This window comes from Lissotriton helveticus, chromosome 1_1 (assembly GCF_964261635.1).
Source record: "Lissotriton helveticus chromosome 1_1, aLisHel1.1, whole genome shotgun sequence".
Taxonomy (NCBI): Eukaryota; Metazoa; Chordata; class Amphibia; order Caudata; family Salamandridae; genus Lissotriton; species Lissotriton helveticus.
The window spans coordinates 1,628,095,559-1,628,118,455 of NC_136057.1; the positions used below are offsets into that span (position 1 = coordinate 1,628,095,559).

Below are 22,897 nucleotides of genomic sequence, written 5' to 3' on the forward strand. Positions count from 1 at the left end.
TTGTCTCTATGCGTCCCTTGTAGTTGTTGCGCAGCAAGCACATCGATAGGGTCTGTTCTTGCCTTTCGATTAAAAACACCCGCGTATTGTACACACGTGTATTCGAATCCAACGTTGTGTATATATAAACACACGCTAATGTTGCAAAGAGAACCAACTCCTCCCCCTCCCTCCACCCACTCCCCGGTCTGCCATCCTGACACCAACTGTCTATCCTAATATATGTAGACTATTGTCTTTATGCGTCCCTTGTAGTTGTTGCGCAACAACCAAATCGATAGGGTCTGTTCGGCCTTTCGATTAAAAACCTGCGCGTATTGGACACGCACGTATTCAAATCCAACGTTGTGTATATATAAACACGCGCTTAATCTAATCCAACGTTGTGTCAAAATTTCAAAGCAATCGGTGAAGAACTTTCGGAGATTTGCGATTTTGAACAAACGAACATATATATATATATATATATATATATTACCTACTGGCGATAGCCAGTAGGTATATAAAGTTAGGATTTTTTTCCTATGGGATTTTTGAAAATTCTATGTCGAATAACTTTGGCGTTTGAGGACAGAATTGGCTTAAATTTTCAGGAAAATGGAACATTTAGTTTCTGAGCAGCCCCTGAAAATTTGGGGGGGTTTCGTCAAGGGGGGGCCGAGAAAAAAGGGGGGTCCCAAAACGTGTTTTTCCCATGCAATTTTCCATAGGGCGGTTGGCCTCACTTTTAGCCTGAACGGCTGAATGGATTTACACCAAACTTGGCAAAATTGTAGGGACTGGTAGCCCGATGTGCCTTTGCTATGTCTCAAGATATAGGCTCCAGTGGTTTTTACGAAAATTAACTTTGAAAAATATATATTGGGCTACATTGGGCTATATATATGTTGGAGCCCAAATGTAGCCCAATGTAGCCCAATGTAGCCCAAAGATGGCCACCAGAGACAAAAAAAACAAATGTAGCCCAAATATCAGCCAGATGTAGCCCAACTATAGCCCAATGACAGAATGTCCCAGAGTGTTCTAAAGAACAACTAGAGTGCTAACAGTCCTACTTATTACAAAGGTATGGCACACCTGAAGCCATCTTGATTGGAATAAAGTGGTAACTCTAAAAACATTTAATTTAAAAATGAACAAAATGAGGGGGTTCATTTTGCCATAGAAAGTATGATTAGCGAATATATGACGAAATCCCGCATACCATCAGTCCGCAAAAAAAATCCCGCATGTACTATTAGGCCGCAAATTAAAATAACGAAAACTTTTAGAACGAATATGCCTTTAGCATACACTAAACAACTAAACTACCCTAAACCCTAAAACACTACCCCCAGCATGACCCTACACTACACAAACAGTACAACACTACCCTAAACCCTAAAACACTACCCCCAGCATGACCCTACACTACGCAAACACTACAACACTACCCAAAACCCTAAAACACTACACCCCAGCATGACCCTACACTACGCAAACACTACAACACTACCCTAAACCCTAAAACACTACCCCCAGCATGACCCTACACTACACAAACACTACAACACAACCCTAAACCCTAAAACACTACCCCCAGCATGACCCTACACTACGCAAACACTACAACACTACCCTAAACCCTAAAACACTACCCCCAGCATGACCCTACACTACGCAAACACTACAACACTACCCTAAACCCTAAAACACTACCCCCAGCATGACCCTACACTACGCAAACACTACAACACTACCCTAAACCCTAAAACACTACCCCCAGCATGACCCTACACTACGCAAACACTACAACACTACCCTAAACCCTAAAACGCTACCCCCCAGCATGACCCTACACTACGCAAACACTACAACACTACCCTAAACCCTAACACTACCCCCAGCATGACCCTACACTACGCAAACACTACAACACTACCCTAAACCCTAAAACACTACCCCCAGCATGACCCTACACTACGCAAACACTACAACACTACCCTAAACCCTAAAACACTACCCCCAGCATGACCCTACACTACAACACTACCCAAAACCCTAAAACACTACGCAAACACTACAACACTACCCAAAACCCTAAAACACTACCCCCCAGCATGACCCTACACTACGCAAACACTACCCAAAACCCTAAAACACTACCCCCAGCATGACCCTACACTACGCAAACACTACAACACTACCCAAAACCCTAAAACACTACCCCCAGCATGACCCTACACTACGCAAACACTACAACACTACCCAAAACCCTAAAACACTACCCCCAGCATGACCCTACACTACGCAAACACTACAACACTACCCAAAACCCTAAAACACTACCCCCAGCATGACCCTACACTACGCAAACACTACAACACTACCCAAAACCCTAAAACACTACACCCCAGCATGACCCTACACTACACAAACACTACAACACAACCCTAAACCCTAAAACACTACCCCCAGCATGACCCTACACTACGCAAACACTACAACACTACCCTAAACCCTAAAACACTACCCCCAGCATGACCCTACACTACGCAAACACTACAACACTACCCTAAACCCTAAAACACTACCCCCAGCATGACCCTACACTACGCAAACACTACAACACTACCCTAAACCCTAAAACACTACCCCCAGCATGACCCTACACTACGCAAACACTACAACACTACCCTAAACCCTAAAACGCTACCCCCCAGCATGACCCTACACTACGCAAACACTACAACACTACCCTAAACCCTAACACTACCCCCAGCATGACCCTACACTACGCAAACACTACAACACTACCCTAAACCCTAAAACACTACCCCCAGCATGACCCTACACTACGCAAACACTACAACACTACCCTAAACCCTAAAACACTACCCCCAGCATGACCCTACACTACAACACTACCCAAAACCCTAAAACACTACGCAAACACTACAACACTACCCAAAACCCTAAAACACTACCCCCCAGCATGACCCTACACTACGCAAACACTACAACACTACCCAAAACCCTAAAACACTACCCCCAGCATGACCCTACACTACGCAAACACTACAACACTACCCAAAACCCTAAAACACTACCCCCAGCATGACCCTACACTACGCAAACACTACAACACTACCCAAAACCCTAAAACACTACCCCCAGCATGACCCTACACTACGCAAACACTACAACACTACCCAAAACCCTAAAACACTACCCCCAGCATGACCCTACACTACGCAAACACTACAACACTACCCAAAACCCTAAAACACTACACCCCAGCATGACCCTACACTACAACACTACCCAAAACCGTAAAACACTACACCCCAGCATGACCCTACACTACGCAAACACTACAACACTACCCAAAACCCTAAAACACTACCCCCAGCATGACCCTACACTACGCAAACACTACAACACTACCCAAAACCCTAAAACACTACCCCCAGCATGACCCTACACTACGCAAACACTACAACACTACCCTAATCCCTAAAACACTACCCCCAGCATGACCCTACACTACGCAAACACTACAACACTACCCAAAACCCTAAAACACTACCCCCAGCATGACCCTACACTACGCAAACACTACAACACTACCCAAAACCCTAAAACACTACACCCCAGCATGACCCTACACTACAACACTACCCAAAACCGTAAAACACTACACCCCAGCATGACCCTACACTACGCAAACACTACAACACTACCCAAAACCCTAAAACACTACCCCCAGCATGACCCTACACTACGCAAACACTACAACACTACCCAAAACCCTAAAACACTACCCCCAGCATGACCCTACACTAAACAACCACCACAACTCTACACTACACTAACACAACACTACACTGCACAACACTACACTACACTACACAATCACTAACCCACGAAAAAATGAACACAAACCCACTTACCTCTCTCGTCATCGTGGTTTTCACAACGCAAATGCATTTACCATACATGCCTTTAAAACGTAATTCTTTGTAAAGGCATGCGCGATAAATGCACATGCGTTTTGAAAAAATGCGGGATAATGGTATGCGAGGTCAATGACCTTGCGGGATAATGGTATGCGGACTGAAAGTCTGCGGGATAAAAAATGCGGGAAAATGGCTGCAAACCATGATTAGCAGCAGACTTCCCTGGTGAGCACTAGCTTTACTACAGTGATCTAATGAGCAACTAGAGTGCTAACATTCAGAATTTATGGCAAATGTGTGACACATCTGAATGCCTTCTTGATAGAACCAAAGTAAACAAGCATTGAAAATGCAATAGATCTCGCCCTCGTTTAAGTTAAAGCCATTCTGTTTGTAATGAGGTGGCTTTTTAGCTTTGCTTTTATTAGTGTTTTTAAAACTTTCATGTAAATAACATGCATATGTATGCATATATGTATATGTATGCATGCATTTATATTTATATAGATATGCAGATTATATATGTATATTACCTACTGGCGATAGCCAGTGGGTATATATAGTTAGAATTTTCAGAAATCCCATAGAGAAAAAATCGTATGTCTAATAACTTTGGCGTTTGTGGACGGAATTGGCTGAAATTTTCAGGAAAATGGCACATTTGTTTCTGAGCAGCCCCTGAAAATTTGGGGGGGTTTCATCAAGGGGGGGCCGAGAAAAAAGGGGGGTCCCAAAACGCGTTTTTCCCATTCATTTTTCCATAGGGCGGTTGGACTCACTTTTAGCTTGAACGGCTGAATAGATTTACATGAAACTTGGCAAAATTGTAGATATGGTTTGCCCGACGTGCCTTTGCTATGTCTCAATATATGTGCTCCAGTGGATTTTGAGAAATTAACGTTTAAAACAATATATATATCTGTGACAGCGCTCCGGTTAGCGCCCCGGTTCGCGTACCTGACGCGTAACGGAACTTCGCGGAGCGAAGCTGATTGGCTCTCCGGTGTCTGTCAACATTCTAAACAGTCCGGAGCGGCCGCCATCTTGTCTCTCGGTACGATCGAGAGACAAGATGTGGTGAAAAACGAAGGGGGAAATTAAGGAAAGGGGGCAAGGTAGACCACTCCTGACCCCCTAGGATTGATGAGGGGGATATTAAAGTCCCCCGCGATTTTTCGCGGTAGAGGCGCTTCCCGGTACGCGAACCGGGCAACTAACCGGCAGCGTAGCGGGAGTCCGCCATCTTGTGTTTTTGGAGCGTCCGGTTCGCGTACCGGGTAGCGTCCCGGTAAGCGTAACAAGGGGAAAACCAAGAGAAACAGTAAAAAAAAAATTAAGGGAATAGATTTCCAGCAAACTTGGCAAAATTGTAGGGACTGTTTGTTTGATGTGCCTTTGCAAGGCCTCAAGATATGTGCACGTGTGGATTTTGTCTAATTAAGGTTAAAAAAAATATATATATCTGTAAGCGTGCTCCGGCACGCTTACGTTACGGGTTTTGTTTGCGCTGCAGAGCCGATACGTCACGGTTATGCGACGCGTCATGAGGCGTCTCACGTGGCTACGTGATACGTCACGTAATAAAGAATATATTTTACAGCTATAGATATTAGCTTTTAAAAAACCAATGAAATTCACTGAAAAAAACATAGGTTATAGACCATATATAGTTAGGAATTTGCATTTACAAAACCTTGAAAATTCACTGAAAAAACCATAGGTTAGAGACCATATATAGTTAGCTGGACATTTTATTGACATAAAACCAATGAAATTCCATATATAGTTAGTTGCACTAACTATATATCGCGCACCCGCAATCCACTGCTGATGATGTCACATATTACATCATTCATGACATGGTCAGTGACATCACTGATGACATCTCAAATGACATCTCAAATGACATCACTGATGACATCATGACACACCAATACCAGTTACTACATACGCACTCACTGATTCCTACGTCTACACACACATTCACTCATTCACCCATACAATCACTCATACATACAGTCACTCATTATTACAACACTATCATATGCACTCATACACCTATGCAGACACTCACACACTGCCACTCATCCATGGAGTTACTCACACACCTAGTCAGTCCTGTAAAGAATCAATCACACTTCCATTTCCTCATCTATACAGTTAAACACAGAACACCATACTTCAGTGACATCACTGATGACATCACTGATGACATCTCAAATGACATCACTGATGACATCTCAAATGACATCACTGATGACATCATGACACACCAATACCAGTTACTACATACGCACTCACTGATTCCTACGTCCACACACACATTCACTCATTCACCCATACAATCACTCATACATACAGTCACTCATTATTACAACACTATCATATGCACTCATACACCTAGTCAGTCCTGTGAAGAATCAATCACACTTCGATTTCCTCATCTATACAGTTAAACACAGAACACCATACTTTTCACACATATACTAACACATACGTACTCTCTTATACAATCACTGATACAAGTACACATTGATATGCACAGAGTCACACACCTCCCAGCCAGCCACACACACACTCAGTCTTCCATACATCCACTCATTCTTCAATATGTAAAACATATTTAAACTTTACAAAAATACAGACACTAGATGATGTCATCAGTGATGTCATTTGAGATGTCATCAGTGATGTCATCAGTGATGTCATTTGAGATGTCATCAGTGATGTCACTGACCATGTCATGAATGATGTAATATGTGACATCATCAGCAGTGGATTGCGGGTGCGCGATATATAGTTAGTGCAACTAACTATATATGGAATTTCATTGGTTTTATGTCAATAAAATGTCCAGCTAACTATATATGGTCTCTAACCTATGGTTTTTTCAGTGAATTTTCAAGGTTTTGTAAATGCAAATTCCTAACTATATATGGTATATAACCTATGGTTTTTTCAGTGATATATATATATATATATATATATATATCACCCTAAAGGGCTTTAAACCACAATAAAAAAAGATTAATAGCTGATTACAGGAAGAAAATGTCCCTAAGGAGACAGCAGACCTCCAACCTCCCAATAGGAGAAGTATAACTACACCAAGCATATCAAAGTTTTTGAGATGGAACACTCAGGATATTCTAAAGAAAGAAAAGAACCATAGAAGCCTGACACTGCATCCCAGATAACCTCACAGGCAGTGTTCACGGAACAACAATCTTCCCAAAATGGAAGTAGGATAACATTCTCCAGAAATGGGGGGGATAACCATTAGTAATATTGACATACTGCAGAACACCAAATAGAGACCTTGAATCTGCCATATGTAAAGCCTTTTAAAAAGAGAAATACATATCAAGGGACCGTAACCCCATGCTCAGGCAAGGAACACACAAAGTTGTAATGGTGGCAGAACCTCCTCATAGGGCATCCTAATCTTTGACAAAATTCACATGACTAAAAATCAATCCGAGCATCATCTAAATTAAAAGAAAAGTGCACCCCACAAAAATTTGCACCAAGGAATGCAGCCCAATGAAGGAACAGTGAAGTGGAAATCCAGAGTGAACACAAATAAACATACACTCTGAATAAAAGGTCTCACAAGGTGCCTATACAAGATGTCCCTATAAGAGATACCAATAGTCAAAAACTACTGCATACCAGCATATCACACCGCTTCCGAACCGGAAGAAATATCACAAACATTTAACCTCTTGAGGAAATAGGGAAGAGAAACTAGGCATCATAATCGGTCAGTCTTAAAAAACAGTAATTCCTGCTACTGCAGGAACACCACATTGGGTATCAACAAGTGGAACTTAAACCACCATGATAAGACCAATCGTAACAGAAACCAAAGATTAATATCCCCCCTACAATGCTAGTATACTGAAAAAGAGGAATATCATTCAAGAAAGAGAAACGAGGACTCGTTTTTACTTTTTCTATCATGGAGACGCCATAAAGCAGAGTCGACCTGGGCATCAAAAAGATTGGTGATATCAAAGGGCATATCAACCAAGACAGCCTGGACCACTTCTGAAAAACAGGATGTCTGTAACCAGGCACAATGTCGTAGTGCCACAGAGGATGCCTTGGCCCAGCCTACAGATTCTGTAGTATCCATGCCATATCTATTAATCAACTTAGCTGCCTGTTGTTAATCCCTGATCAGCTGTTTAAGATTAGGTCGGAGGACATCCGGAAGTGTTGGCAACATAGCCTGGAAGGAATTCCAGAAAGCGTGAGAAAAATGCCCAAGGACACAAGACTTGTTAGTGGACCTTAAGGCAGAACTAGCTGAGGTAAAATATCTCTGCCACACAAATCTTTCCTCATAGATTCTCTATCCGATGGAGCATTAGGCAGAAAATCCATATTCTGATAGGCTGACTTAGCCTGTACCACCAGACTATGAAAGGTAGGATACCTGAGGATCCTAGCTGGATCTCCAGGAGCAGGCAGATGCCTGCGAGATGTAGCACCATCCACTGAAATCCTTGTATCAGGTTTAGCCCAAGTACCCAACAATATGTCGTACAGGGCCGTACTATATGGGAAAACAGGCTCCACCCCTGTCTGACCCTGATAAAGCACGACAATCAGTGGAGTGGCATATTTTTCCAACATAAGGAGAGACAACTCCAAAATCATAGCTACCCTCTGCAAAGAAACATGCCTCAGTAGTAAGGCTAGGAGGGGAAAGAAGTCCTGAATCTGGAGACGACTCCAATCTACTAGCTTTCTCAAGTACAGACAACCTACTCTTTTCCAAAAGAGGTGGAATGGCCTCAGATATAGGCTGTAAAAGGCCCAATTCCTCTATGTCACCATGAGAGGCAAGCAGGAAGACAATACCCATTATGTATTGCATTCGGTGGTGATGGCAGGATGCCATGTTTTGTAATTTATGGTATGACCCCATGCTAACATATGTACATGTATATTGCGTGTGAACAGTTTACATGTGATTCTTGTATATCTGATAGAGACATCTAGACGAAGATTCCTTAACTCATGAAGTCTCACCCAGGCATCTGACTATCTGGAAATGTTTCAGCTGTACCTCTGTGCGCCAGGGGACGGCGCCTTACAACTCCGTGATGTTGACTCCGCTTGTGACGTAATTCGAGTCATATAAGTCCTCTCTGGCACTCGGACACCAGTTTCTTCTTTTCCGCGCTGCAACGCGTATCTTGAAAAGCGGTACCTCCGGCCATTTTTTCTGGCCTACTTAGACAGTTTTTGTCAGTAGGGAACAGTGTGCCCTTTTCCCATGTCATCAGGCTTTAAGCCTTGTGGGTATTGTGCATGACAGTTGCAGATCCGCATTCCATTCGTATGTGGCGTTTGGGAGAACAGCATGACTCGGAGGACAGCGACTCCATCAATTCCACACCAGACATCGTTTGATGCAGAGACGGCGATGCTTCAACGTCGATAGGAGGAGATGGAACAGCCTGGATTGGAGATGCAGATATTTTTGCCAGAGTTTGCTGATCAAGTACAGACGCCGAAGGTGGAGACCACAAAGGGCTGTGCACTGGCATCGCTGGTGAACCAGCCAAGGCAGTCCGGCACCAACCCAACGACTCCATCGGCTCTACTGCTGCTGAGGCCGAATCCACTGACGTGGCCAAACTCAACTCCTTAGGGCCTGGAGGTGCACAAGAGGAAGATGGGGGCCCAAAGATGAGACTTAGAGAGTTATAGTACTCATTCATCTAGGCCATCGACACACGGGCTCCCGGGAAGACTGGGTGGTGCGGGCGGAGTCGAGCACGGCATCCTAGACCGGCATGTGGGAGGAGCCATGGGAGACAGAGTCTTCACGTGGCGAAGTCGGGGGTGCACCAAATTCAAGTGCTTGCACTTACCGCGGGAAGTTGAAGGAGAGCGGCGTCCCTGGGAACGGCTCAGACTCTTGGAACAGCCCATGAACAGACCTCAGAATGGGAAGGCGATAGATGCCTTGAAGTCTCCAAGAACCGTGACAGGTGCACCTCCAGTAGTTTCAATACAGCGCTCCTTGAGTGTCTTCGGAGTCAGCTTCTGGCAGGAGCCGCTGTCCTCCGAGTCATGCTGTTCTCCCAAACACCACATACGAATGGAATGCGGATCTGCAACTGTCATGCACAATACCCACAAGGCTTAAAGCCTGATGACATGGGAAAAGGGCACACTGTTCCCTACTGACAAAAACTGTCTATGTAGGCCAGAAAAAAATGGCCGGAGGTACCGCTTTTCAAGATACGCGTTGCAGCGCGGAAAAGAAGAAACTGGTGTCCGAGTGCCAGAGAGGACTTATATGACTCGAATGACGTCACAAGCGGAGTCAACATCACGGAGTTGTAAGGCGCCGTCCCCTGGCGCACAGAGGTACAGCTGAAAAATTTCCAGATAGAGTCAGATGCCTGGGTGAGACTTCGTGAGTTAAGGAATCTTCGTTTAGATGCCTCTATCAGATATACAAGAATCACATGTAAACTGTTCACACGCAATATACATGCACATATGTTAGCATGGAGTCATACCATAAATTACAAAACATGGCATCCTGCCATCACCACCGAATGCAATACATCTAGAACAATCATTGCCCACTGTCTCTTTGAGGGCGGGCTTGGTGATCTTCAGGTTATAGGACAAGTCCTGAAACTTGCATTGTCAGGGACAAGCTTAGGACTCTGTACACATAAGATAAGCAGGACCCACCAGAGCCAAAATAAAAGTTAAGATACCAGTTTACTATACATCCTGGCACATAAGGCAGGGGTACCTGCCTGTTCAACATGCAGGGGACATTCCTGTACCATCCTTTATACAGTGTTATCTTATAAATAGAAAATTAACAACGTGCTCAATAATCCAAAGATTATATCAGGAAGAACGCAACATAGAGCAATGCCATTGGATGCTTAATTCAGACTTCATGAATGAGGGTTGATAAAACTTTAAAAAAATAATTGTCAATGCATTCTTAACGTTTGGGAGATCATTTTGCTTGGATGATGAAGAATGAGTACACCATGTTTGGCAAGCAGGAAATGGTGTATCCGATGGGGTACAAGGACTAGTAAAACAGCTAGATTTGTCCACCAATTAGATAGATTATTCCACAAAAATATGATTAAAAAAAACATTTTAGTTAATTTTCACATAATTACTGGAGATTTAAACTCATCTATAGATAATTCTTTCTTTAGTTAACCCTGTGGCATTTTACATCCTACCTACCAGTTTTCCAATGGTTGGAATTCTGTCCACATGAAGAGCATGTTTGGACCATTTTGCCATTTGATTTTTGCTCCATTGTTGTGGGCCTACAAAATAAAACAAAATGGTTACACTAAACATTTTAAATGGGCACCTAAACTGACCAATGACACATTTACAAATCACATAAGTCTTAATTTACGTTTCACAGCAAATTATTTATTCTGCCAAGACTGACAGGAACATTGAATATAATCCGTTTGAGGAGTGAAACAAAAAAATATACAATGTTGCTGTCAAAGATACAGCTAAGTAGCATTCAATTTAATAGCTATTGGCAGACATTATTTGAAACTGTTAGACTTCAGGAGTGTAGTTGGTTGAAGAGAGATAGATGATACTACAGCTGCTACAGAAAGGTTTGTAACCTGAGAGTAAGAAAATTATTTAATGCAAGTTTGGATATGGCCAGGTCAGTCTGAATACTACACTGTTGGAATAGGAATGTCTCATGCAGTTGTGAATCTATCTAGGACCCTATTTAAATATTCCCGATTCATGCCCTTATGTGGTTATAACAAAACATATCCTTATAAAGGCATAAGAATCATACCCATATTTAGTCATAGCCAATGCAGTCCAAATACGGCAAGGCCACTCCCATAGACTCCTAGAAAGTACAACGCGTTCTTTAAACAAACCAAGCCTCCAGCAGCCCGGGACATCCCCCTGCTTTTGTTTTGATTTGTGCAATAACTCCTGGAGTCCAGAAAGAACTGTAAGTTCTTAGTGACTTCTTATGTCCAACCTTACGTCAAACTCGGCACCTTCCAGGTATAAATATACCAACGTTGCCTTAAGCAAACACACGGTGGTTTGGAGCAGACCGGCTATCTACTTGCCCGAAGCCCAGCTGATGTGAGTGCCGAAGGAAGCAGACCCTCCCCTTGACGCACTGAGAGAGACGCTGTCTTTTCTCCTGCCGAGGAATCCAGCTCCAGTGTTTCCAGTCACCCTTCGGGTTGCTGGGAGATCCAGTCCTGAGAAAGAGATACAAGACCTCCTTCATTCTATAACCAAGGTACGGAGCTGATTAGATCCTTAGAGAATTCTTGATTCAGATTCTTGGCAAAAACTAACTTAACTTAAACTGCAGCTCATATACTCCTTCCCAAGTACTAGGCTTAGGTTAGGTACACCGGGGTAGGCGTATCTTAGAAGCACCAGTTGAGTACGTTTAGTCAATGATTTTATGTATGTATATATTTTATCCATTTTAAGTATCATATGGCTCAGAAACCATATCAATGCTTTTACAGTATTTCATAATACTACTTTTACTGTACGCACTTTACTTTATAACAAGTATTGCAATTGTGGCAATTCACTTCTCTTGCACGAGAAAGAGGACTGCTCAATAAATAACACCTTTTATTGAAAACACCCGTCTCTCTATTTCTCTGCACTCTGGTGAAACTAAGCATGCACGATTGACTGAGTGAAATAGCTGTCTATTGTTTTCACACGACTCTGGAGATATACTCCTTGTTCTGGAGGGAGCAAAGTTGTCATGTTTATGCGGTTGTCAGAAACTAATCCCTTCTTGTCTAATCAGGAAAGTTAACTCCTTCCTGTTCATTCGAGAAAGTTTCTAGTGACCTCTGAGCTAGCTGGCATACCTAATTAAGTCTAACATATTCAGTAGAGACCTAGATGACCTCAGTCCTACGTCTAAACTATTGTTTATGTTATTCCAATGTGCAGTGCCTATTGGGAATATAGGAACTACACTTCAATGCCCTGCATGTCTTAACTCTGAATACTGGTGATCATGATTTTTGGATTCGGCCCAACCTCACACTAATCTAGTGTGCTAACAGAGGCATAGGCCTGCCCCTGGTTAACGAGGTTCTGGACTTGTCCTGGACCAGAAGCCGCACACCAAGTGAACCGGTCATAGTAACAAGCTGGACTACGGTCCTGGTAATGAGTTATGGTGGTGACAGCCTACCATGTTTTGGGGTGATTACAATTGGAGCAGCCTTTTTACCAGAGTTATGCAAGCCGAAGCCTACTGACCCCACTCATTCAAACTGCTGCTGCTCACAGTAAACCCAGAATCTCAGGGCCAATAGCCAGTGTGCTTGAGCACGTGCATGTATGCTACTAGAAATGTGCACTAACTGGGTGTAGGCGTAAACCAAAGTGCACACAGGTAAGTGAGTACCATTTTGGAAGCCTATTGCCTGGTCAAATGTGCAAAATGGAGGTGAAGGTGCGGTCCCAGATAGAGTACTGCTGACATTCCTGACACTGGAGAGAAAGAACCCCAACACTGAAGTGGGGAAAGAGGAGGAAGGCTTCCATTGAGATATTCAAGTAGGGCCGTTATTTTACTTCCATTTGGTAGATGGCAAGGATGATACTGCAGTATTTGTTGTCAGGATGTGAAGAGTCCTTGAAAGCGAGCAACCCTTTGTCTCTTTTCCTGATCACTATCAAATGGGACAGTTGCAAGCCAAAGTGCCGGCAGCTCATACCTTTTGTGCCTTTGTTGTGGTTGCTCCAGCCTGGAGACAATCCAGGTGTGATGAGGATTACTCAAGACAAAGGCTGAGTCTAGAGGACAGCCTGTGAAGGACAGAGGCATGTGGAACTGACCCAAACCGATTCTTGAGAGGCAGACTGTAGAAGTTCATACTGTGTCTGCTAGCTGTCTATTTAAATGGGAGCAGTTGGCTCGCTTGTGTCCCAGTTCCAAGTTCTCTTCAACCTATGAGGGTGATACTGTGCAGAGTGCTCAGAGGTCCACTTCATAATGAAGGGTTGGGATCTGCCAGAAATTCAGCTCAGCAGGGGTGAGGAACAATCACCAGGAGTCCGTTCTGAAGAACCAATTTCTGACTTTTCTTGAGACCCCAAGGAATCCTGCCTAAGTGAAGCACCAACCATGCAGGAGAAGTAGATAGTTGGAAGGGGCTGTAGCATCTGACCCTGGTGCAGAGCCATCCAACACTCACAACCTGAATGATAGAGGAGGTCAAGAGCACAGATTTATTTGAGCAGTTTTGTTTGAGACAGTGTGGCACTTCTAAAGATTTCTGGCTGGTCTCAATTTACTATCCACATTGTCACCACCAAGGCACTGGAGCTTGTGTGCCCAATTGGCTGGCCCAACTGAAGAAGTGATAGGTAACTGCCTGTGGTACTGGCTATGTATCAGGGAATGTAGACGTGTCACCCTGGCACTGCCAATTCATGCAGTACGTTCCAGACCACCCCATGGAAATAGAGACTGCAGTCTACAGGTGCATGGCCAGGGTATCCCTCTGTGAGTAGAGAACATAGCTCTGCCTTAGATGTGCCCAGAAGCAAACCCTACCCTGAACATCTGAATCTGTCCCTTCATGGCACAATATGCTGAAGATAACACCTAGCAGCTGCGACACAGAGACCTCAACACTCATCGGGGTACTGCACTGCGACCCAGGATGTCTCCTGGAAGTGAGTTGCTATTTCAGGAGCCCTCCCACCTGGAGAAGAAGACTCCACCATGGAATGCCCTGCACAACTGATCTAAGACCCACTGGAGTGATGAAGCCGAACCTGTTGAATCATCAAAATCTGACCAACCCAGTGATTGTCAAAGCCCAGAAGACAGCCTACACCAGAAGCACCAGACCCTGCTGTGGCTTATCTGAGAACTGCAGTGTGCACAGCATCTGATCACCCCCAGCAGAAGTGTTATGCTGTGTGAGAATGCCCCACCAAATCAATCAATCAGGGGTTTGTAAAGTGCACTACTCACCTGTTAGGGTCTCAAGGCACTGAGGGGTTGTGTCCCGGTGAAGCCACCTCTGCGGGGCGGTTCAACGCAGCCCCCAGCCACATCACCACAGACAGGTGAGAGACTAAAATGAGATTGAGTCCCTGAGATTGTTTGCTGGGAGAAGTGAGGGGAGAGATCGGCATCCATACTAGAAGCAATGCCACGATCTTAACCTTGAAAACCCTTAGACTGGACCCAGGGAGCAAGACGTGGATAGAGGGCATGGGGTACTTTAGAACACAAGAGACTCACACCCATAACTTGGGTATTCCGTCATTATTGTAGTGTGTTCTACTTTTTTTTGGTGTAAAATACTTTATGATGGGAAGCACTGGGCTGGACAATTATGTGTATGTGAGTAACTCCACACAAACCTCCTTGAGAGGTTTGTGTCTGCTCATCATCACTACCACTAAGAGTCAAGTGCTGAAGGGTTGTTCTTGGCTCAGTGTGTAGAGGCATAGTAGGATAGGCCCCAGTACAGCAGAGGCAAACTACCTTAGCACCCAAGGATTTGGCCAAGTAGCCCCAGCCTGGGCTGTGGCCTCCTGAATGCGGTCTGACACATGCTGCTTGCTCAATTTAGGAAAAAAATAAAAATGATGTACAAGCAAATTTTCATCTGCACTATTTATAGTAATGGCACACCCATTGATTCATTAAACGGAACTCTTCCACAGCATCTTACCATTGATCCTTGTCAAGTGACTGTGCTTCACTTGTGTTCTGACGGCAATGGGATGACCACCCTACATCTAGAAAAAAAAAAGATACACCACAGCATAAAATTACATCAGGTATATTTGGCTGAAGCAAGTGTTAAAAACCATTACCAGGTGTCAATGTCATGTACATGTTCTACTTCACAAAACATTTCTGGGATCTGTACAACTTACTGAAACCACCAGCACAATGATAGCAATAAATACCTGTCTGACACCCAGGCATTACAGCTATCAATGTGTTGGCGTGCAAAGGCTGTAAAATGCTCTTGAAAGCAGTGAGTAAACATCCCACTTTACTTCATCAAAATGACTAGCAATAGAAAGACTGTCGTCAAACCTTATTTCTAAACCTACCAAATGTAAAGATAGTTGTTGGAAAGTCAAGCTACCTTGTCTTGTCCACATGTGACCAGTTAAGAGAGTGGGAAGAGGGAGCAAGGAAGAAAGGCCAGGGCAGTGGAGGATGCTGGCAATGGAATCCTGCAGAAGGGAGATAGAGACAGTGGAGATATATGCCTCAGGAAAGGTTTGTATCTAAAAGACATAAGGATGGGTACAGACACAGACGTCTGTAGAGGAGATGAAGGTGGGTCTATCGCAAATCCAGGACCTAAGGGGACAGACACTGTGGTTAGAGAACACATACATTGGGGCAAAAGGAGAAAAGACCCAGCAAGAAAAGAAAGAAGAAAATATACAAAAACAGGGCAAGGCGGGGACACAAGAGGACGGGGCAAATAACACTTAAGAAACTTAAAATTAAGAAATTGCCATATTTGAGGGTGACAAAGCACGTGGGTGCACACAATGTTGGCAACCAACTCGAAAATATGGGAAAGGGTGTATGTGGAGATGTTAAAAATACTACATTGTGAATTATGGGTGAAAGAAGGGTCAAAGGAGGAAGAATTTGAATTGTCAAAACAGCCTAGGGTGCCGACAATAGAAAATTCGACTGCGGCTTTCCCAATTTTTGCTAGTGTATGCTCCTGAAAAATACCCAGAGAGGTGTGTCTCCTTGTTCAAATACATGGATGTGATAAGAAGAGCGCAGATCATGTACAGTGGTTTTGCTTGATCACATTAGGAGGAGGAATTTCGAGTGCATGGGATGCAAGAGGAAAATGGGGGTGGAGTGGAGATTGATACAGACTCATATCAATATACAATGGGTTCAGTTAAGTTTGGGAAGACCACATTTACTGCAAGCAGCCTTCCATTAGGGTACAACCCTTTCAAAACTGTTCTACCCGCGGGGATGGGGAATGGTCTGAGGAACCAAGGATGAGTGCAGAGGACATGGTGGGATTTTACCAAAGGTCTCTGCGCAAGAGAATGTTGTAGATTCCAACACAAGTGCTTTAAGTGTATGGAAAGACATCCACTCATGCAGTGCTCCGGGCTGGGAATAGTGGCCAGAGACAGCAGATAGGGCAATAGAACCAGCATAACAGCATGTATGGCAGCCAGCAAAGGAATCAGACAGCAGCGGAGGATGTGGGGCACTTGGGAATATGGGCAAAAGATCATACCCCAAATAAAACACATTGGTAAGACGCATGGTTGGCACACTACCCCAGAGAGTATGCACAATCGTTAAGCGAAGGTTTTCGGGAAGGATTCTGGCTAGGGTATGAGGGAACAAGGTTCTGTAGGTGGGTGGAGAACTTAAGGTTAGCGCAGTCCCAAAGTGGTGGTTCAGGGGAAACTGCTAACAGGAGGGCAGGATGGCGATTGCCTAATCTGATCATCTCACCCATTAGGGTAGTATCAAAGAAGGAGAAGGGTCACTTTCACTGCAAACAACACTTGTCTTGGTCGGAAGGAGCTTCCGTCAATGATTTTATTACTGAGAAAGTAACTTAAGGATCATATTCATCAGAGGATGTTGTCAGGGCTCTGGTGGAAAAAGTGGGAAATGGGGCACAGATTGCAAAATGTGACAAAATTGTGTTTTAGGCTGTTGCCGGTACACTAGGAAGACGTTCAATTGTTGGGGATTCAGTTTGATGGACAGTAGTTTGCCGATAGACCACAAGAGATGGAACAAACCATGGGTAGTGATTTGTTTGAGCGTTTCAGCTCTTTCCTACCGTGGTTTTCACAAGGCAGACAGGCAAGGAGACAGTGAACCTACCTTGATGACTTCTTCCTGGTGAGTCAATCCAGTTCAACGGACTGTCAACAGCAGTTGGCAAGTTTTCACAAGCTCATGGGTGAACTAGGAGCGCCTCAGCCCCAAAGAAGAGACAAGGTCCAAGCACTGTGTTGTAATTCCTGGGGACTGAACTGGATTCAGTGGCCATGGAGACGTGCCTCCCGGTAGAAAAGAAACTGCACATTCAGATGTTGCTTGACAATATGTTGGCAAAGCCAAAAGTGACAGTTTAGGAAGTACAGGTGCATTTGAACTTTGCGTGCAGAGTAGTGAGAACAGGGAGGACATTTTGTAGGAGACAGAGCCTGTTTCTAGATGGACACTTGCAGCCATGTTATCACATATGCTTGTCGGCAGGTACGAAAGAGGATTTACGCATGTCGTGCAGGTTTCTGGAGGATTTCAATGGCATCCCAATGATGGCCCCAAAGGAGTGTGAATGGAGTGTGCAGATATATTCTGACGCCGCAGGGGGCATCGGTTGCGGTTTGTACTGGCAGGGCAGGTGGTGTGTGGAAGAGTGGCAGGGCAACTGGAAACATGTAGGCAGGAGCATTGCCTTCTGGAGGAGATTGGCTATGGTGCACACTTATTTAAGTGAAGCACCTTGCACTAAACCAGACAACCCTTATGGTGATTTTAGTGGTCTTAGACAAGCATAGAAAGCTCTCTAAGTGGTAGCTGTGGAGAGCAGCCTTTAGCTTTAGTCCAGGAGGAGTGTTAAGCAGCTTGTTTTACCATAACTAATCATATAGTGTAGATTAAGCTAAAAAGAACCACACAGTATAGTTATAAAAATAATGTATTTAGAATAACGCATTGGTATATCTCCTACCAAGAGATATTACCACATAGCACAAATACACAGTGGCCTCAAGGGGGAGACCAAACCATATACTAAGAAAGTGGTATGCAAACTGTGGCCAAAGTCGGCGGAGCGGAAGCTCCTCTTGGGAACGTGGAAGGATACTCTCTTGTTGAGGTATTTGGGTCCAATGTTGTTGGGGGATTGGTAGGCGTGGGTGAGGAGTTGAAGGTGACCCTCTTCTCGACGGGGAGCAAGTGAAGGCCTCGTAGGTGTTGGGTCAAGTGTTCGCGGTGCGGTGTCCCGAGGACGAGTCTGGCTGTGACGTTCTGGATGGTTTGGAGTTTGTGTAGAAGAGCTCTGTTGATTCCGGCGTAGAGGGCGTTGTCCAGTCTGCTGGTTATGAGTGCGTGGGTGATGGTCCTTCTACAGTCAGGGGGGGGGGAGGGGTGCATCCATTTGAAGGTCTTACGGAGGATGCACTGGCAGCTGCAACTAGTGGAGGCGACGGCGTTGATCTGGCGGTTCATGGAGAGGGAGGAGTCAAGGATGATGCTGAGGTTTTGTGCGTGGTCTGTAGGGGTGGGTGGGTTCCCAAGGGTGGGAAGCCACCAGGTGTCGTCCCAGGTGGAGGTGCAGGGTCCGAGGATGAGGACCGTGGTCTTTTCTGAGTTGAGCTTCAAGCAGCTGTCTATCATCCAGGGTACTACATTCTTCATTCCTTCCTGGAAGCAGAGTCTGGTGTCTTCGGGGTTCTTCATAAGAGAGAGGATGAGCTGTGTGTCGTCAGCGTAGGATACACTGCTGAGCCTGTGCTGTCTGACAATGGCAGTGAGGCGGGCCATGTAGATGTTGAAGAACGTGGGGATGAGAGATGATCCCACCCTGAACCCCAAGGAGGCGGTGGGCAGAGTGGAAGCACAGCTGTGTACTCAATGCAAGTCAATGGGAAAGTCACGGTTGCAGTTTTCAAGAAGGACCCTTCCCAGTGGACCCTGAAGAAATTCCATGGTAGATGGAAGGTTAGAGAGTCATTCCACCAATGGATATCCCAGGAACCAGGATACCTACACCAGGAAAGCCTGATACATAGGTGCGAAGTGACGTCGGAATTTGCCGTAGACCACAAGTGAGTACATCGGTGAAGATGCCACTGGTGAAGGTGAAAGAACCTGGTGTAATCCAAGGATAGATTCTTGAAGAGAAGTACCTGCAAGAAGAGGGGAAAGAATCTATGCCACTCAGGAGTGAACAGGAGGCACGGAAGACCAATGACCACAGATGATGGAAGATGCAGGATAGTTGATGGGGACCTTGTCTCTGCAGCTGTGAGGACCAGGCGAGGCTGTGGAAGACCAGGAGCCGTTCACAAGCAGTCCCATGTCAGAAGTGGAGAGTCAGGGGGTTGGTGTCTGGCAGGAGCACCAACAAGCCTTGGCAGCAGCAAGAGATGTGGTAAATGAAGAAGGTGCAGTGTCTGGACCAACATAGTCCAGGGGACTCACCAAATGCAGGCGAGTCCGAGCAGGCCCGAGCAAGCAGGGGAGCCTACTGAAGCCAAAGAAGATCCTCAAGAGGACCCACAGGCCGAATGCACAGTAGTCGCAAGAGGACCCCGAGCAGCTCACCAAAGGTGCAGGCCCAATGGTACAGAGGATGTGGTGAGGATGAAGACCTTGGTAGCAGGAGATGGCGGAGGCTGGAGCTTCTTGTAGCCCGAAGATCTCTGGAGGACAGATTCATCAAGCCTTGGCAAAAGTGGTGCGCAGGGGTTCTCTTCCAGTGGTTCCGGCGAGGAATACTGGCCTCAAACTTGCTGAGAAGACATTGCAGGCCTCGATGGAGTTTGATAAATACCACCTGTGTTGCTGAGCCTTTCCGAGTCAGTGGGAGATCAGGAGCAGCAGACTGGTCAGCTTTGTTGTGGTGCTTGCAGATGCAGGGGAATGACTCCTTCCCTCCAAGGGAGATTACTTCAGGGTGCCTTTGATGCCCACAGGCCTGGAAAAGAACCTGGTGAAACACAGGCACAGACGACGATGAAGACTGACAAGACAACGAGACCAGCAGCTGCAGGAGTCTTCCTTGATGAAGTTTCGGTTCCAGGAGAAGTACAACAAAGTCCAAGGTGCCCAGACGGTTGAAGTTAAAGTGGTTTCGGATCTGAAACTCAAGAGCCACCCACAGGTAAGCCATTAAGTACCCTAGGGAAAGGGTTAGGACTATTCAGGGTTCCCTCCCAAAGGAAGGGCTGAACAGAGAGGCGGGTACTCCCATGTGCTTTGCCAAGTTTGGTGCCAGAGTGGGAGACATTGGCTTCCTGAACTGGTTCCAACTGCACTATGCAAGCAGGGAACAAAATGTGCCCTTCAAAGAAGTCAGGTGGCGCTGGCAAGTGCTCCCACCCCAACCCAATACACTAAGTCCAGTGTAGGAGGTGGTCACACCTCCCTGTGACTGGAAACCTACTGTTCTACCTTCCCCTGCTCAAGGCTTGCTCAGCAGCAGGAGGGCAGAATTGTGTCTGGGGTAGGCAGCAGCACTAGCTTACTGTTAGACCCTGAAAGACTGGTAACAGGAATACAAGGGGGGCTCACTAAGGGATCACCTCAGTACGTGGGGTCCTACATCCAACACTACACTGGAATCGGTGTTGGGGTAGGATTTCAACATGTTTGCTACCAAACAGGACCAGTTTGGGTGCAGCCAAGATACAGTTAGACATCTCGTAAATGACTTGATGTCTACTATATGTATTAAATTGCTGACCACACTTACAAAGCCTGGAAAATCAACTCTGGGGTTTATAGGGGGGTCCAGCTCATGCAGGACCCCCCTATCACACTTATAAGCTAGCAACCTGCATTCAGGATTGAAAGGCCTGCTTAGAGAGTGACATATGTTTCAAGTGCAGTGACCTCAGATATAAGGAAACATATCTGTTGTGAGTGGTGCTAGCACCAGATCACTGGCAGGCCGGTAGTCACAGTTTGAGTGGTCTCCCATGGGTGCCACAATACATGTAGCAGCCCATGAGACACCCCTGGTGTACCTGTCCCCTGGGTACCTTAGTACCATATTCTAGGGACTTAAAAGGGTACACCAGTAGCCAATGGGGAAGGTACCAAAGTACTTACCATGTCCGATTTAGGGAGAGAACACAGTAACTGGGGTCCTAATTAGCAGGATCCCAGTCAAATTAGTCAGAAAAAAGCATAACACCAACAAAATGCAGGGGTAACCATGAAAGCAGATACGACTTTCCTACACCTTCCTATAGTTTTTCCCCCTAGTGGCAGCAGTCACGCTCTGGGGTCTGGAACTGGCACATAGGAAAGTTATTTTTAGAGTAGACATTATGGTGGTGGTACATGTGGTGAACAATCAGTCAGCAAGGGATTCACAGGTGCTTATGCTGCTGCGCGTCTTTGTAATGGGCTGCTTGAGACATGATATAGCATTTAAGGCCAGGGGTGTGCCAGGGGTGGACAGTGACATTGTTGATGCTTTATCTTGTTCACAGTGGGAGAGAGAGTTTCCATGGGCTGATCATGGAGGCGGACGAGGTCAAGACACCTGTGCAGACTGGCATATAGACCATGGGCGAGAAAGGATGCTGCAGTTGGTGGTAGGGCCTCTGGCGGAATCCAATAGGAAATCGTACATGCAGGCTTGGCAGGAGTTTTTAGCCGGTCAGCTTAGGCGGAGGTGGGAGTCTTGGGCCAAGGTAGATGATGTGCAATTTACCCTGGGGTTGATCGAAAAGGGGTTATCACGGATTAAGATTACAGGGAAACTGGCAGGTATTGCCTGCATGGGCAAGCTGTTTTGGGGTTATGCACTGTTGGCCGGGGAACTGGGGAGACGTATGCTAGAAAGATGGGCAAGGGTAACAGGTAGTCGGCTGCGGGGGGGTCAGGAGGCCAGTGTTGAGGGAATGTTTAGCTAACATATTAGGAGTACTGCTGGAGATATGCTTCGGCAGAGGGGACCTATTTTGTTTTCAAGGCTGATGTCCTGAATGTTCTTTGGGGCATTCAGGGTGCCCTACCTATTGAAGAGGAAAGGAGTGCCAGGGTTGGAATGGACAGAAGGTGGGGGTAGGAGAGGAGAGTGGGGTAGCTTAGAGTTACGACTTCGACAATCTAAGACTGACCAAAAATCTAAGGGGAAGACAGTCTTGATACGTGCTTTCCCAGATCGGGGCTTGTGCCC

At 45.5% G+C, this 22,897-nt stretch overlaps 1 protein-coding gene across 1 annotated transcript in view; it reads right to left on the reverse strand.

Moving 5' to 3' along the window:
* Window positions 1–9,896: 9,896 nt before the first annotated feature.
* The window catches only part of LOC144764805 (uncharacterized), a 581,674-nt gene continuing 568,673 nt past the window's right edge, over window positions 9,897–22,897 (reverse strand). The window contains exons 15-17 of the mRNA XM_078650300.1: window positions 15,683–15,749; window positions 11,187–11,272; window positions 9,897–10,075 (exon numbers count right to left, since the gene is read on the reverse strand). Of these exons, the coding sequence (XP_078506426.1) occupies window positions 9,897–10,075; window positions 11,187–11,272; window positions 15,683–15,749 (332 nt within the window). The remainder of the gene's footprint in view (window positions 10,076–11,186; window positions 11,273–15,682; window positions 15,750–22,897) is intronic.